This window comes from Hypanus sabinus, chromosome 14 (assembly GCF_030144855.1).
Source record: "Hypanus sabinus isolate sHypSab1 chromosome 14, sHypSab1.hap1, whole genome shotgun sequence".
Lineage (NCBI taxonomy): Eukaryota > Metazoa > Chordata > Chondrichthyes > Myliobatiformes > Dasyatidae > Hypanus > Hypanus sabinus.
In genome coordinates, this window is record NC_082719.1 from 93702190 (window position 1) to 93720869 (window position 18680).

At 43.4% G+C, this 18680-nt stretch overlaps 1 protein-coding gene across 1 annotated transcript in view; it reads left to right on the plus strand.

Moving 5' to 3' along the window:
- Positions 1-18680, plus strand: part of LOC132404996 (A disintegrin and metalloproteinase with thrombospondin motifs 12-like) — a 626192-nt gene that overhangs the window by 386071 nt on the left and 221441 nt on the right. The window contains exon 14 of the mRNA XM_059989657.1: positions 7971-8091. Coding sequence (XP_059845640.1) covers positions 7971-8091 — 121 coding nt within the window. The remainder of the gene's footprint in view (positions 1-7970; positions 8092-18680) is intronic.

Genomic DNA, 18680 nt, shown 5'->3' on the forward strand with positions numbered 1-18680 from the left:
CTTTCTCTTCCTCTTCTTTGTTCTTGTGACCCATAATAAAATGTCAAAAGCAACATGTTTTTTTACCTCATTCTCAACTTCCAAATGACCTATTGATCAAAGAACATCAGAATATGACAGAAGCACATGGTAAAATATAACGAGAACCAAGAATCATCTGCTGGGATAAAGAGTGATTCAAAGAAGTATCTAAAATTCCACTTTTCCGAGAAGAATGTTTCAACACAACTTCTTTCCCAGCAATTCTGAAACTTATTTTGTTTTTGCAAGAACGATTGTCTACCATATATTTCTTCAGTTCATAGATGTTCCAATACCCGATCCTACTAACACAGTCAGTACTCAATAGCGATCCTTTATTTCTTGTCAAATCTCTGTAAGGTACAGATTTTTTAGTACCTAGATGTTGCAGATGACCTCTGGTTAATTTTATCATCTGCCTTTCTTTCACCTGTTGGACCAATTTCACAACTTGCTAAGTTAATTTAGTTCATGGCTACTGAATGAATGAATAAGTAAATAATTAAAAACAGTTACTTTCCCAAGTAGTAAGGCTGATCAACACATCCACCCACTAACTCCACCCCAACACGTCCCCAACCACCACTACTTTATCACTTCTTGTTGGTCACCTCAGATACAGATACTCCTGTGCCTAGCATTTCTTTATGGACATACAATCAAGCTATCTTGCGTACTTATATTTCTTTTGTTGTGTACTTTATCTTACTGTGTTTTTTGTGCTGCATAAAATCCTGAACAATAATTATTTTGTTGTCCTTTGTACCTGTGTACTGGAAATGACATCAAACAATCTTGAATCGTGAAATAATTTATTGATTAACTGAATGAATGAATGAAAATTTGAAGTGAAATGAAATGATAGCTTATTTGCTTACTTAAAGAAATAACTTTATACTTAGCTTTCCATTACCAGTGGACCGGCAGTAACAATTGGGATTCATGATCTGTCTTCAATTTATGGTTAACAAGAGCCTGCAGCTTAGAAAAAAGGATGATTGTAATCACCCAGTTGAAAGCATTTTCCAATTAGAAACTAGTGAATGGAGCATATTTCAGTTTTTCTCTCCTGTTGAGTTTAAGATCTCATTTTTAGTAGTGAATGAGGAGGCATTTTAGTGCACTGAGCCTGTGCAGATTCCCAGAACCTCCCTATCAGCTATACATATTTCCCTATTTTGCATTACCTCTCAGATAGTCATTGGCTAATCCCTTATTCTGTTGCCTTCCATCCATGTCATAATGGATGTCCTAAGGTCAGTGGTTTAGCATGTTGATTGTTTTTTGGTGAAGTCCTGCAGGAATTGTTTTGAGATCTTGGCAACCTAAGCAATCAAGTGCTGTGTGCTGAGAGGACACTGAAAAAGTTTTAATGGGCTTTCACTAAACTTGAAGCTATAAATAACAGGCCTAGTGAAGTGGCTCCTTCCAATCCGATAAAGGATAAAATTGCAGAGATTTGATTAATTCAGTTATGAAATTAGATTTGATCCAAATGCATGGGCTAAACAAGTTACAGATGAGACAGAAAGTCAGAGGACATGTACAACATACGGCATAACTGATTACATGAGAGCAACTTTTTATTGCACAGTTAGCAATAATTGAATTACATTATCGTCTTTGGCAGCAGGAAGATTGAAGCAATTGTTGAAATGAGAGCTGGATGTGTTTCAAGTTTTGCAAACATTTTTGCTTAAAAAGGAAGGGATAGCATGCACTATATAGTCAATAATTCCCTACAATCTATTTTAATTAATGAACGTAAGATCGCAAGACACACAATACTGTACGGAAGTATTAGGTGTGGTATATTGTTCGGGTGACAAACTTGTGCGTTGCCCTGTAATAATTTTCTGTATTGCACTGTACTGCAGTGGTAAAAATGACAATTTCATGACATGTGAATGATGATAAACCTGACTCTGTTATGGGTCACTGTTGTGAAGGGGAAGGGAGCAGGGAGAGAGGAATCATGGTTGGGAAGGAAGCGTGAAACACCAGAGTGACATTCTGCAATGATCAATAAACCACTTGTTTGGAATCAAGTGACCTGGACTTTTGTCTCAGTGCTGGGTGTATCTGCACCCGTGCCACCCTCTGCTCCTGGTACTCCTTCTCTGCCACCTGTCTCTCACCCCTCCTGCGGCACTCTACCCTCAGCATTCTCAACATCCTTTGCTCCCGCCAGGTTTTCAAACTCACTCTCCAATCCGCATTGACAAATACAGCATTGAGTTGAATTGAATTGACTTTATTTCTCATATCCTTCACATACACAAGGAGTAAAAATCTTTACGTTATGTCTCTGTCTGAATGTGCAAGTTATAGTAATTTCTAATAAATAGTTTGTACACCAGGACAGTCAATACAACATAGAAATACAATTGTATCAACATGAATTAATCAGTCTGAAGGCCTGGTGAAAGAAGCTGTTCTGGAGCCTGTTGGTCCTGGCTTAAATGCTGCGGTACCATTTCCCGAATGGTAGCAGCTGGAACAGTTTGTGGTTGGGATGACTTGGGTCCTCAATGATCCTTTGTGCCCTTTTTACGCACTTGTCCTTGTAAATGTCCTGAATAGTGGGACGTTCACATCTACAGATACATTGGACTGTCTGCACCACTCTCTGATTGAGGTAAGTACAGTTCTCATACCAAGCAGTGATACAGCTAGTCAGGATGCTCCCAATTGAGCCCCTGTAGAAAGTCCTTAGGATTTGGGGACTTTTGCCAAACTTCTTCAACCATCTGAGGTGAAAGAGGCACTTTCATTTCAGCCAGTATGTACAGACCAAGTCAGACCTTGGTAGTGTGTATGCCAAGGAACTTAAAGCTGTTCACTCTCTCAACCCCAGATCCATTGATGTCAATAGGCACCCCAGCTATATACACAGTATATGTGCCACAGACTTTTGCACAGTACTATATGGCTTTGGAATGTGGGAGAAATCCAGGGCACCCAGGGGAAGCACAAGTAGTCAAAGTGAGAATGTACAGACTCCTCACAGGCAGCTGTGGGAATTGAGCACTGATCGCTGGTGCTGTAAGTCATCTAGCCATGATGCAATCATGTCACCCGAGAAAGCCCATGCGAGCACTCAAAATGCCTGAGCATTACTTAATTGTTTGGTATTATCCTGATGGTTCGGGGTAGTACCTGATGGTGTGAGCCCTGAAGCTCCTGTACCTTCTTCCTGATGGCAGCAGTGAGAAGAGAGCATAATCTTTGGCCGATAATGTTGTGTCAGCCTTCAAAATCAATCTAATCCCTCCTTCCCTCCCACATAGTCTTATATTTTCCTTCATTTATATGCCTATCTAAGAATTTTTTAACTATCCCTAATGTACCTGCCTCTTTCACCGCCTCTAGCTGGTTGTTCCATGCACCCACCACACTTTGTGTTAGAAACAGCAGTACCTCTGACAATGCCCTATACTTTCCTCTAATCACTTTAAAATCATGCCCCCTCATATTGGCCATTTCTACCCTGGAAAAGAGTCTCTGGCTCAATCTATGCCTCTTATCATCTTGTACACCATATTCAAGTCACCTTCAAATTTCAAAGTACATTTATTAATTGAAATATATATACAGTCGGCCCTCCTTATCCGCGGGGGATTGGTTCCGGGACCCCCCACTGATACCAAAATACGCGGAAGCTCAAGTCCCTTATTTAACCTTGCTCAATGCAGTGGTCTTCAGGACCCAGCAGAACCCCGGACTTCATTTAACCTGTCTCAGTGCGGTGGACATTAGGACCTGGTGGTGCAGCTCTGAATCTGTAGTGTTTCTGTTCACGAAAGTAATCACGATCACGATTGAAAATAAAGTGGAAGTAATAAAGCTATCAGGAAGAGGTGAAATGCCATCAGTTGTTGGAAAAGCGTTAGACTAAGGTCGGTCAACAATTGGAACAATTTTAATGGAGCATTTGAAAGGCCCTGCTCTGAGGAAAGCTACAATTATTACTAAGCAACGCAGTGGTTTAATTTTGAAGTACATATGCTTCTTAAGTGTTTTATATGTATAGAAAGGTAAAATAAATACTATATACTAAGACAAACGTTTTACTAACTGAGGCTACATAATATCGGATGTACCTGTCCCAACTTCAAATCTGACTTAAAGACGGACTCAGAAACGGAACCCGTTCATAACCCGGGGACTGCCTGTACTTTTAAATCATCTCTAGATTACTTATGATACCTAATACAATGTACAAATGTGTAAATGCTGTGTAAATAGTTGTTATACTGTATTGTTTAAGGAAAAATGACAAGAAAAAATAGTCTGTACATTCTCAAACAATGAGTGCTGGAAAGAGAACTTCTAGGTTTTCCTGATCTGCAGTTGGTTGAATCCGCGGATGCAGAACTCGTGGATAAGGAGGGCCGACTGTACTATAAACACCCTTGATATTTATCTCCTTATAGGCAGCCTCAAAAGAAAGCAATTTAATAGGACCCATTCAAAACGAAGACTGTCAAACACCTAAAAAAACAAAATTTTGCAAACATTCAGAACTAAACTTCACGAAAGTGAGTTCATGCCATGAAGCCAGTCATCCCTGCAGTCAGTTCAGGAGCCTGTTGTTTGCAGGCCACAGCCTCAGCACAGAACAGAGAGAGGTAAACCTCTCCGAGCAGTGAGCTGAACACTAGCCTATCCCTGAAACCCCGATCTTTTCAATCAGGCCTGGTGCTTAATTCAACCATACATCGACTCATTACTCACTCTCTGGCCTGGGCCCTGCCCCCTCGCTTCATCACAAACCCAACCATTCCAATCTGGCCCGATGCTTAAATCTGTCAAATATCAGCCTTGTACCTTGCTCTTTTTTGCCCAGGCCCTGCCGCCTCGACTCTGCCTCACCTCAGCTCACCTTGCCTCACTCCAACCATGGTCAGACATTGGCTCGTTTCTCACTCTCGGGCCTGGGCTCCACTGCTTTGATTTATATGCCACGCTGCAACCTTCCTGTACGTCTGAGACTTCAGTTCATGCCATAAAAATGTCAGGTCATAAAGGAGTTGCAAAAGCTCAACTCTCAAATGGAAGTTACAGGCTATTGATTGCAGTGATCATTGTCCAGAAGTTGTGTGTTTAATGGAGTAGTAAGTAGACTTGTTTGTTGCCAGTAAGGTATCACAGTGTCTCACCAGTGCCATTGTAAACAAGAAGAAATTTCTCATGTAAACACGAGGAAATCTGCAGATGCTGGAAATTCAAGCAACACACACAAAATGCTGGTGGAACGCAGCAGGCCAGGCAGCATCTATAGGGAGAAGCACTGTCGACATTTCGGGCCGAGACCCTTCGTCAGGACTAACTGAAAGGAAAGATAGTAAGAGATTTGAAAGTAGGAGGGGGAGGGGGAAATGCGAAATGATAGGAGAAGACCGGACGGGGTGGGGTGAAGCTGAGAGATGGAAAGGTGATTGGCAAAAGGGACACAGAGCTGGAAAAGGGAAAGGATCATGGGATGGGAGGCCTAGGGAGAAAGAAAGGGGGAGGGGAGCACCAGAGGGAGATGGAGAACAGGCAGAGTCATGGGCAGAGAGAGAGAAAAAAAAGAGAGGAGGGGGAAAAACTAAATATATCAGGGATGGGGTAAGAAGGGGATGAGGGGCATTAACAAAGTTAGAGAAGTCAATGTTCATGCCATCAGGTTGGAGGCTACCCAGCCGGTATATAAGGTGTTGTTCCTCCAACCTGAGTGTGGCTTCATCTTGACAGTAGAGAAGGCCATGGATAGACATATCAGAATGGGAATGGGACGTGGAATTAAAATGTGTGGCCACTGGGAGATCCTGCCTGCTCTGGCAGACCGAGCGTAGGTGTTCAGCGAAATGGTCTCCCAGTCTGCATCGGGTCTCACCAATTTAAAAAAGGCCGCACCGGGAGCACCAGACGCAGTATACCACACCAGCCGACTCACAGGTGAAGTGTCTCCTCACCTGGAAGGACTGTCTGGGGTCCTGAATGGTGGTGAGGAAGGAAGTGTAAGGGCAGGTGTAGCACTTGTTCCGCTTACAAGAATAAGTGCTAGGAGGGAGATCAGTGGGAAAGGATGGGGGGAATGAGTGGACAAGGGAGTCGTGTAGGGAGCGATCCCTGTGGAAAGCAGAAGGGGGGGGGAGGGAAAGATGTGCTTGGTAGTGGGATCCCGTTGGAGATGGTGGAAGTTATGAAGAATTATACGTTGGACCCGGAAGCTGCTGGGGTGGTAGGTGAGGACAAGGGGAACCCTATCCCAAGTGGGGTGGTGGGCAGATGGGGTGAGGGCAAATTTCTCATCCTCCTTTGCTCCAACGAGAAAAGCCCTAGCTTGCTCATATTATCCTCATAAGACATTGTCTCCAATCCAGGCAGCATCCTGGTAAATCTCCTCTGCACTCTCTCTAAAGCTATCACATCCTTCCTATAATGAAGTGACCAGATCAGAACACAATATTCCAAGTATGGTCTAGATAGCGTTTTATAAAGATAAACTTCCTGCTATCACATTGTTTTATAACGAGTCCCCAGAAAAACATCAATGGAGGCATATTTTGAGAAAAATGTTAATTATAGATTCTTTTTCACAATAAGGTGTTAAAGAATGAGCTAGGTTTCATTTCCTTTGTTCAGTCACAATAAGAGAAATGCCCGCTTCCAATATAGATCAGTAATAAATTACATAGCACCAACAGCATATTTGAACCTCAGGAGCACACTCTATAAGGCTCAGTGATGCATGTGACCTCCACTAAAATTGATCTTATAGTTCCTTGAGCAATTTAGTCACAATTGTTCGGAATTTTCAGCAGCTTTGTGATTGCTTCCATTAGGATGTGATTACTTCAAAATAATTTTCATGTCAGAACCTTTGACACAGCTAAAAGAGAAAAAGAATTTCAATCAATTTATAAATATGAAACTGACTAACAAAACTAAAGGAAAGAAAGTATTCCTGAAATTCTGTTAACTTCAGTATTTCAAAGGCGGTCCCCAGTTATGGCTGAAGCCTGGATGGAGGCTGGAGTTGTAAGACTGTCCACGAGTGTGGGCGGAATGGAGCTTGTTTTACTGTTCCACAAACACAAGCAAATCTGCTGATGCTTGAAGTCCAAAGCAACACAATAGCATGTGGGCATGTATTGTTGTCCTGAGACATTAGGCCTTTCCATTGAAGCTGCCCGGCCTGATGAGTTCCTCCAGCAGTTTGTGTGTGCGTTGTTTTGCTGTTTGTTGTGTTCTGTGCCATCCTGTCAAGCATTGTGGGTATGGTATGTTGGCACTGGGATGTGTGGTGACATTCATGGGCTTTCCCCCAGCACACCCTGGCTGGTTGTTAACACAAACAATGCATTTCACCATATGTCCTGATAAGTAATTGAATCTGAATGGGAAGTAAGGTTACCGATCTAATGCAGTGAACCAGTGGGCATGATGATGCATGCAATGGCCAATGTCAATGGGCTGTGTTAGGACGTATTTTGGGGTCATAGAAAATAGCAAATATTAATTGCAGCAAAAAAACAGTCTTTAGATCTGAATGTGGATTGTATAATGAATTTAAAATGCAGTTTAAAACGATTGTCTTTCTGAAGCTGAAGACTGGGTTGATCGCAGACCAGGAAACACCCCACCAACCCGAGATATCTGAATATGCATGAATGCAGCTCAGAGACAGCGGTGATTTACACACTTCTTAGGTGTGTTGGTGGAAAGATATTCTCCTACCTTTACCTTTGATCTTTAGCAGATAAAAATGTGATGTAACGTTGGGGCAGGGAGCCTCTCTCCAGAGTGACTCGAAATGCTGTCAGCTTGTAAGTGCCGAATAAAGAATTTTATATCACCAGCTGCGTGTCTCCAGTGGCCTGCTTCAATGTTGAATGAATTTATACATCTATGATTTGATATAGAACATATATTAAATCACTTATGTTTGTTTATTCCAGACTGTTGGCTGTGACTATGAAATAGAATCCAATGCAGTTGAAGATCAATGTGGGGTGTGCCATGGGAATGGCTCTTCTTGTCAGACAGTAAAGAAGACCTTTGAAGAGAGTGAAGGATTAGGTAAAAATTTGATCAACAATTTTATCTCTTGACTGTTCTTGATAATATTTGAGAGATTGTGGACAGTTTCCTGTGCATTTACTTGTTACTGGTGAATGTGTAGCTCGGATTTCCAGCAGCACCGGTTCCTACTCTAAGTCTGGTTTACGCAGTGAACCCACCACTTTGGCCACATGTCAATCCCATGGTCCCAGCCACACATCTGTTCCCGACCTTGACTCAGACCACACACCTAGTTCCCATCCTCGCCACCCACCACATCCCTGGCAACGCTCACAAGATGCTGGAGGAACTCAGTGGTTCGGGAAGAATCTGTGGAGAGGGACAGTCGATGTTTCAGACTGAGACCCTTCACCAGCACCGGAAAGGAAGTGGGAAGTAGCCAAAATATGAAGGGGGAGGAGGGGAAGGAGGACAAACTAGCTGGTGATAGATGGAACCAGGTGAGGATGAAGGTGGGTGACTGGGGGAGGGGGTTTGAAGTAAGGAGCTGGGAGAAGGTAGATAAATGAGGTAAGGAGCTGTTGAAGAAGGAATCTGACAGGAGAAAGGGAAGGAGGAGGAGCACCCGAGGGAGGTGATGGGCAGGTGAGAAGAGAGGTATGAGGAAGCCAGAATGGGGAATGGAAAAACAGAGAAGGGGGCGGGGGAGAAACCAATGTTCCTGCCATCAGGTTGGAGGTCACATATCTGACCCCTGGTTCCAGTCACTCATCTGGTCCACATTTCCAACCGAATGCATATGAGCTCCATGTTCAGAATCAGAATCAGATGTGTTATAATCGGTACATTCAGTGGACACTTTATTAGGTACACCTGTATGCCTGCTAGTTAATGCAAATACCTAATCTGCTATCATGTGGCAGCAACTCAATTCATAAAAGCATACGAACAAATTCGAGAGATTCAGTTTTTCAGACCAAACATCAGAATGAGGAAGAAATGTGATCTAAGTGACTTTGACTGTGGAATGGTTGTTGGTGCCAGATGGGGTAGTTTGAGTATCCCAGAGACCTTTGATCTAGTATTTTCATGTACAATAGTCTCTAGAGTTTACAAAGAGTGGTGTGAAAATAAACAAAAAAAAACAGTGAATGGTAGTTCTGTGGTTGAAAATAGCTTGTTAGTGAGAGAGGTCAGTGGAGAATGGCCAGACAGGTACCAGCTGACAGGAAAGTAACCAAGTGCAAAAGAGCATCTCTGAACTTCAAACCTTAAAGTGGATGTCCTTCCACAGCAGAAGATAATAAAAATGCACTCTGTAGCTACTTTATTAGGTACAGGAAGGTACCTAATAGAGGGACCACTGAGTGTATACAATGTGAAATCTCTTGCTTTGCAGCAGCAGTACAGTGCAAAGGCATAACATTACACAGCTAATGGTGCAAAAATGAAGAGAATCATGAGATACAATTCATGGGTTCATAGACCATTTGGAAATCTATGGAAGAGAAGAATAAGCTCTTCCTGAATCCCCGAGTTCAGATCCTCAGGCTCCTGCATCTTTTCCATCAGTGATAACCTACTGGTGACCCCTACTCTTACTTCTCTTCCAGCCCACATTCTAAAACACAATTCTGGCTGATTTTCCAGCCCCCTTCCCTAACCCTCAGCTCCTGCTGCTGATCCGAACTTTCAATCCCAGCACATGCCTGGCCCACATTTCCAGCTCCCATATCCTGGTACACACCTGGCCCGCAGTCCTGAGCCCCACCCAGCTTTTTCACACCTGTCTTGAATTCTTCATCAGTAGCACACCTGGCCCACAGTTTGGTGACATCGTGGGCAGCGAAGAGATTACATTAAGTGGGGAAATGGACCAACGAATAACACGTGAATCTTAGCTGGACAAATGTGAGGTTACCCTTTGGTAGGTTAAACCTGTGCATTGGAGCTTCCATGTCAGTCAGAATGTTTTCCACTGTACATCTGTAGAAATTTCCTAGAGTCTTTGGTGACATAACAAATCTTCTCAAACTCCTAATGAACCAGAGCTGGTGGCTTGCCTTCTTTGTGATTGGGACATAGAATAGCACAGCATAGGAATGGTGCTGTGGAGGAGTGCAGGCAATAAGGAGGAAGTGTCGCTGCAGTTATAACTAGGACTGGGCCTCAGTTGTCAGGCTTGTTTGTAGAGTGGCGTCTGGGCTCAGTTGGGAGTGGCCTCTCCTGCTGTGCTGCCTTCCAGTGGTGGATGGATGGAATTACAGGCCGGACTGCCGGGATCCACCAATTTGCGGGATGTTGCTGAGGTACTTAGAATAGAGAAAGCCTACAGCACAATGCAGGCCCTTTGGCCCACAAAGTTGTGCCGAACATGTCCTTACTTTAGAAATTACCCAGGGTTACCTATAGCCCTCTATTTTTCTATGTACCTAACCAGGAGTCTCTTAAAAGACCCTATTGTATCCGCCTCCACCACTGTTGCTGGCAGCCCATTCCACACACTCACCACTCTCTGCATAAAAAAAACTTACCCCTGACATCTCCTCTGTACCTTGGTCTAAAGATGTACGCAACTGAGTTCTCTTCTGCCCCTTTCTCATTATTTCGATTGTATATATATGTTTTTGCACCTTGGCCCCGAGGAACTCTGTCTCGTTCGGCTGTATCCATTTATGGTTTGAATGACTATTAAACTTGATTTGATTTGACCCTGTCCTTTGGCCCAGGAAATCCCGTGGTCATGGAGAGAATGTAAAAAATCCTTACAGGCAGTGGTGGAAATTAAGCAATTGTACCTCAATGCATTATCGCATCTGGCTGCAGACTTATTACTGTATTGGCTTTAATCATCAATGAGATTGGAAAAATTGAGACAAGATACAGAAAAGTTCAGGTCTGCTCCTAGTTCTTGTTGTAGTACTGACAGAAGATCAATGTAGCCCCAAGATTTACAGGTGGCATGGTGGTATAGTGGTTAGTGTAATGCCATTACAGCACCCAGGACCTGAGATTAGTGAGTTTGTATGTTCTCCCTGTGACCACGTGGATTTCCACCAGCTTCTCTAGCTTCCTCCTACCTTCTAAAGACATACCAGAGGACTGAACCTCAGAGTAGAGAGGCATCCTTTTAGAATGGAGATAAGGAGGAATTTCTTTAGTCAGAGAGGAGTGAAGCTGTGGAATTCATTGCCACAAGCTGCTGTGTCGGCCAAGTCATTGGATATAGTTAAGGCAGAGGTTGATTGATTCTTAATTCGTCAAGGCATGAAGGGATACAGGGAGGGGGCAGGAGATTGGAGCTGAGAGAGAAGAAGGATCAGCCATGATGAAATGGTGGAGCAGACTCGATGGGCCAAATGGCCTAATTCTGCTCCTATATCTTATGGTCTTATGGATTGGTAGGTTAATTGGTCACATGTGTAACTGTGCAGAAGAGTCTGTCACCATGCTGTGTCTCTAAATGATTAAATAAATAATATATAGATTTATGTTTGTGCTTACTTTTTATCACTGTTTGATCTTTGAGAAATAGCTTCATTGCAGAAAAATAATGCGCTTTGTGATGGTATTGGATTTACTGACCGCTGAGTTCTAAACTCAGTAAATACTTTAATCCCTATTGGATATAAATAGCCACGCATACTCTCACTAACGGGAGATTATACTGTAACTACCCAATCTTCAAAGACTAGTTCACTTCCCTGTTTATTCTCCACAATGAGTTTAGCTGCCAGTACCCACTATTTGAACAGTGAGTCCCTCCTCCTTACCAAGAAGAGATTTACAGTTAACAAAGTAGTTAAAAACACAGTTTAACTGTGTCCTGACGAAGGGTCTCGGCCCGAAACATCAACAGCGCTTCTCCCTCTCGATGCTGCCTGGCCTGCTGTGTTCTACCAGCATTTTGTGTGTGTTGTTGTAAAAACACAGTTTGTTTATTTTCAAGGATACTCATTTAAATCCATGCAACTTTCTTAAAACACATCTGAAACTCACCAAGGATTTCTATCCTAAACATTTCCCAAACTATAAACCACTTCTAAAAAACGAAGGACAAAGGATTTCCAAAACTCAGGTACAATTCCTGTAAATCTGTAGTTTCCTGGTTTATTTTTACAGCTGCTTAAGAAAGGCTCTGAAAGTAAACCAGGAACTCATAGGCTGCTGAGCCTGACATCAGTTGTGAGAAAGTTATTGGAAGATATTCTAAGGGACCAGATATATATGAGAATTTGGTTAGACAGGGATTGATTAGGAATCAGTCAGCAGAGCTTTGTGTGTGATAGGTCATGACTAACCAATCTTATAGAATTTTTTGAGGAAGTTTCTGGGAAAGTTGATGAAGGCAAGGCAGCAGATGTTGTGTACATGGACTTTAGCAAGACATTTGACAAGGTCCTGCATGGCTAGTTGGTCTGGAAGGTTCAGTTGCTTAGTATTCAAGATGAGATAGTAAATTGGATGATGGGGTGGAGATATGTCTCTACCAAAGGAGGTATAAGGCACTCCTTCCCTCCTCTAGCCTGCAGTTTATCCTTGGGTAAGGTATAGACCCTGCTTAACCCCTCAATCAGGGTCTCGTGAAGCTATTGGAGCAGTCGGTGGATGGTCGTATGAGCAGATGGTACATATCACAAGTCCTGGTTATGTGACTGTTGACACCAGGCAATCTCTGAAGGGTATTGATAATGGCTGGGGCTCCCAGTCTTGTAAAGACACTGTCCAGAAGAAGGCAAACCTCTACTGTAGAAAAATTTGCCAAGAACAATCATAGTCAAACACCATGGTCATCTACATCATATGATATGGCACATAATGATGATGATGAGTTTGCATCATCCACCAGAGTGCTCTCTTCAGTTACCCGATAAGCTCTTAGCCAGGAGCAGATGTCGTCAGGTGGTGTCCAACCTTCATAAGGGTTTCAACCCTTAACCACTACACTCTCCAGTCGGTGGGTCAGCAGTGGTGCCCATCTGCTCCTGACTTCCAGCTCAACTCCTGTCACCTGCTCCATATCCAGCACGAGGCTCATCCTGCTTCCCCCATCCTGTGAGCTGCTTGGTTCTTGCTCTTTTCAACAAGGCCCAGCGCAGACAGCAACCTCCATGTCAACCTTTCCGGGAGCCCTCTGCATCCGATCGCTACGGGGAATAGATGCGTCTGCCCTGCTCTCTTAGACTAAGGACTGGTGCTTCAGGGCCTTTTTCTCATGAGTCTCCTTGCATCCTTCCTCCCATGGTACTGTGAGCTCCACCAGGATAATCTTCTTGTCTTCAGTGGACCTCAGTACGATCTCTGGTTGAAGTGTAGTTAGCACCACCTCCGGGAACTGCAGCTTCCTCCCCATATCAACCCTCACCTCCCACGGTTTGGAAGTTTGCAGCAGATTGGATTTAGACCTCTTTGATATGACTGACATGGCCCTCTCCTTGATGAAAATGACTTCCCTGTTTGCCTCTCTGCCAACTGGTCCCATTTTACACCTTCCCCACTCCAGTGTGTCAACAAGGGACAGCAGGACCTTGTCATGGTGCCACCTATACCATCCTTGTGTTAAAGCTGTTTGCATCCTGACAGTATGTGTGCCAGTGAACCCCAATGACCACAAAGCTTGCAGTTAGGGCCCTCTCTCAGCCCCCATTTGTGCAGCTGTGATGATGTAGGGAGAGTGTCATACATGGGGTGCAGGAGGAAAGAAATATGGAAGAGCTGTGGTCTCCATAGCTCTGCCCAAGTGATCTTGCACTTGGGAAGATACTATTTCATCCAGGCGCCTGTAACCCCAACTCCTCCGCCTTCAATAACCACCCTTCGTTCTCATGGTTCTGTACCTCTGCCTGGACCATGTCATGACTATCCCTTGCACTTGTACTGCCCCATCACTGAAAATGGGTAGAGCTGAGGCCTAGTCATCCCAGGCATGGGTTGCTGATGAAGTCTCTCAGTTGCAGGGAGCTCACTGCCTGGTCTATGGCCAGGTTGGAGACCCACTTTCAGCCCAATCCTGTTGTGACTCCTGCTTGGTTTATCAGCTTGGAGTTATCTTTTATTCCATGTACAAATACTTGGTTGACTCAGCTGATACTTTTTGACGAATATTTATGATTGACTTCTTCTACTAAGTAATTCAGGTCCTACTGTGTTGATCCGACTCTCATCCCAATGGATTTGCCTACATTCAGGATGAGGTAGTAAATTAGATTAGACATTGGTTTTGTGGTGGTAGGCGGTTGCCCCTCTGGTTTGAGGCCTGTGACTGGTGGTGTGCTGCAGGGATTGCTGCTGGATCCACCGTTGTTTGTCATCCATATGATCTGGTTGATAATGTAGTTAACTAGATCAGCAATTTTGCAGATAACTCCAAGATTGGGGGTTTACTGGAGAATGAGGAAGACTAAAGAGCTTACAGTGGGATTTGGGCGAACTGAAAAAATGGGCTGAAAATTTTGCTTTTTTTTTGCACAGTACTGCAGGTTACTGAGCTACTGAAAAAAAATCTTTGTGGTTGTTTCTCTGGCTGAGAGTAGATAGCTTCATTTGCTTCAACACAGCAGGGTATTGTTTCTCTCAGATTGCTGATCCAGCGATATTTTTTGCTGGCAACGAGGGTCTTAATCTTGAACTTCTTCCATAAGATGTCAGGGAGAGGTGAACTGGGTCAGTCATTTTCAGAAACACATTCAGTTCAGTTAAGTTTCAGTTTATTGTCATTTAGAAACCACAAATGCAATGCAGTAAAAAAAAAGAGACAACGTTCCTCCAGAATTAAATCACAAAAGCACACAACAAAATAGACTACACCAGAAAATCCACATAACGTTTGGCAATCCCCAATCCAGAGTCCGGAGAGGCTGCTGCGTATTAATATCATGCGACCATCTTAGCATGTTCCCCAGAAAGGAGCTCCAAAGCCACCAGACAAAACAAGACTATCCAGACACACCAAGTCAGGAGACCAATTCTAGCACCCAACAAACCAAAAACTAAAGCTACAAGACCTGCACAAAACCACATAGTTGCGACATATAGTTACAACAGTGCAAACAATAGCATAATTGATAAAAAAAAACAGACCATGGGCACAGTAAAAATAGTCCAAAAATGTTAAAAGACTATAAATTAGAAAGAAACCACCACACAGTTTCCACAAGTCCTCAGGGTCCCAATAGACTCATCATCCCACACTGGCAGCAGAAGGGAATACCCCTGCTATGGACTTCCAAGGCACCGCCAGACTCAGCCTCGCAGACACAGCACACAGTGAAAGTGCCACGACCGCAGCAGACTCTGAGTCCATCGAACCTCCGAGCCTCCGACCATCCCCTCCGGCACAGCTTCTCAGAGCACCATCCTCTGCCGAGTGCATTAAGAAGCACCTGCCAATGGCCATCGGCAACGCGACCCCAAGGACCGGGGGCCTGGTCTTCCCAGCAGAGTCCTGGACCTCACAGCAGCAGCACTAACGAAGAGGGCCTTCCTGGAGATTTCCAGATGTTCCACCGTGCTCCCACGTCCGTTTTTCATCAGATTAGGATTGCGCATAGTACCCCGCTTAACAACTAACAGATATCAGCTCCAGAGTGGCCGCTGCAAGCTGCGTCACGCCATCATCTTGGACTACAAGTGCACATGAGAAGTTTTGCAGAAGAGATAATGTCCTTCTTATCGGTAATGAAAACTGAAAACCCAGCAGCACCTCTACTTTCTGCGAAGGCTGAGGAAAGTCCATCTCCCACCCCCCATCCTCATCACATTCTACAGGGGTTGTATTGAGAGCATCCTGAGCAGCTGCATCACTGCCTGGGTCGGAAATTGCACCATCTCGGATCGCAAGACCCTGCAGCGGATAGTGAGGTCAGCTGAGAAGATCATCGGGGTCTCTCATCCTGCCATCATGGACATTTACACTACACACTGCATCCGCAAAGCAAACAGCATTATGAAGGACCCCACAAACCCCTCATAAAATCTCTTCTCCCTCCTGCCATCTAGGAAAAGGCACCGAAGCAGTTGTGCTCTCACAACCAGACTAGTAACAGTTTCTTCCCCCAAGCTATCAGACTCCTCAATACTCGAAGCCTGGACTGATACCCTGCCCTACTGTCCTGTTTATTATTTATTGTAATGCTGGTACTGTTTTATGCACTTTATGCAGTCCTGGGTAGGTCTGTAGTCTAGTGTAGTTGTTTTTTTCCCCCCCCCGTGTTGTTTTTTACATACTTGAGTCTAGTTTTTGTACTGTGTCATGTAACACCATTGTCCTGAAAAACGTTGTCTCATTTTTACTATGTACTGTACCAGCAGTTATGGTCGAAATTACAGTAAAAATGACTTGACTTGAAAATGTTGAGAAGCAATCAATGGGTTGGAAAAATCAATTGAGAGGGAAACTGTTAACTTTTCAGCTCCAAGACTCTTTATTACAACTAGGATAAAGAGATATCAGCTTGGTATTGGTTAACACAGAAGGAGGTGAAGGATGGGTAGAATGAAAGGAGAAGCTCGGATAGGGTGGGACAAAATAAGATAATGTTATAGTTATTACCCTAGAATGATCAGGCTCGTGAAACAGCGTGGATAACTTCACTCACCTCAACACTGAACTGAATCCACAATCTATAGACACACTTTGAGGACTCTATAACTCAGTATTATTTATTTGTATTTTTGATTATTTGGATAATTTGTCTTCGTTATGCACACTGGTTGTTTCTATAGATTTTCATAAATTCTATTGTATTTCTTTATTTTTGTGTAAATGCCTGTAAGCAAAGAAACCTTATGTGAAATGAACTGCCAGCATGTGGTGCATGTGAATTCAATTTCAACATTTGAGAGAAGTTTGGATACGTACATGGATGGCAGGGTATGGAGGGCTGTGGACCCAAAGCAGGTCAATGGCATTAAGCAGTGTAAGTGGTTTGGCAGGGACTAAATGGGCCAAAGGACTTGTTTTTCAATCCAAGTCAAGTCAAGTCAACTCAACTTTTATTGTCATTTTGACCATAACTGCTGGTACAGTGCATAGTAAAAATGAGACAATGTTTTTCAGGACCATGGTTTACATGACACAGTACAAAAACTAGACTGATGTACATAAAAAAAAACACAGAGAAAGCTACACGAGACTACAGACCTACACAGGACTGCATAAAGTGCACAAAAACAGTACCGGCATTACAATAAATAATAAACAGGACAATAGGGCAAGGTGTCAGTCCAGGCTTTGGGTATTGAGGAGTCTGATAGCTTGGGGGAAGAAACTGTTACATAGTCTGGTCGTAAGAGCCCAAATGCCTCGGAGCCTTTTCCCAGATGGCAGGAGGGAGAAGAGATTGTATGAGGGGTGCATGGGGTCCTTCATAATGCTGTTCCTGTGTTCTTTTATGAGCCTATGGCTCAATGTAGTATAAGGTGACATACTCTGATATGAAATTTACTTTAAACTTTGAATCAGGTGTAACCCTCAGGCTCAGCCAGCATGTGTTCATCTGGGGAAAACAACTTCTGGCCCTGCCAGACTGAGAAATTTTGTTTGTGTGGGTGCTGTGTGATGTGTTGCCCGGTTACAAATCTGCACAGCAAAATATCAGACACTACACCATATGCAATTATGTAATTGAACTTTTTAAATCTTAATCTGGCTAAAGGGTTAGTAAAGAAAATAAAAAGTGAAAGGGCCCATTTTAAGGAACAAGTCTATTGTGCATCGTTGGAGCTCACTTTTCATTCATTTATTCCTGTCGACCTCCAAGCATAGCAGACCCTCAGACCCTCGCTCCTCAGTCCACTCCATCCGGTGCTCTTCCGACTCTCTATTCGTGTCCCCTGTCTATCGTTCCCCGACAAAAGACCCTGAAAATCTCTCTTCCAGACTTAACAAGAAAGAATAACATTTCTCCCATTGGATAACATGCACTCCAAAGTCCCATTATCTCTAGTCATAACCGAAGCTTTGCTGCTACAGAGAAACCATTACATTAGCAGTGAAACATTACATAGAAGTCATTACATTAGCCTTAGCAGTGAAACCTTACAGCGAGTTACACAAGTTATACTTCTTTGTGTTGGGATGTGGAACATGAGAGAGGAAATCTGAGCCAAAACCACGGGTTAGGTGACTTGCAACAAGACCAGTTCTGATATAGAAAGCAAGAATGAGTTACCTGAAGTTGGAGAGTTTGATATCGAGTCTGGAATGCTGTGACATACCTGGGTAGGAGATGAGGTTTTGTTTCTCTAGTTTGCATTGGGACTTGTTGTGATAACACTGGAGGCTTCAGACAGATAGATCAGTGTGGGACCAGGAAGGAGGCAAGTGTATAAAGTCACTCCTATGGACTGAGCTCAGCTGATCCACAAAGCAATAACTTAGTCTGTGTTTGGTTCATCTGATGTTGAAGACCTCACTGATGTTAATCTTCTGTAATCAGTCATCTTGGCACTTAATTGGGTCTTGGCACTGATAAGGACAAGTGTCAAGTCAAGTGGTTTATTGTCATTTAACTACATAAATGTATATGACATGTATAATGTATTGTAGTCATCACCTTGAACAAGCAAGCAGGAGATCATAGATATTTCTGCAACACACTTAGATGGAGTTGATTCAAATCCTGAGCCTGGGTGTTATACTATGA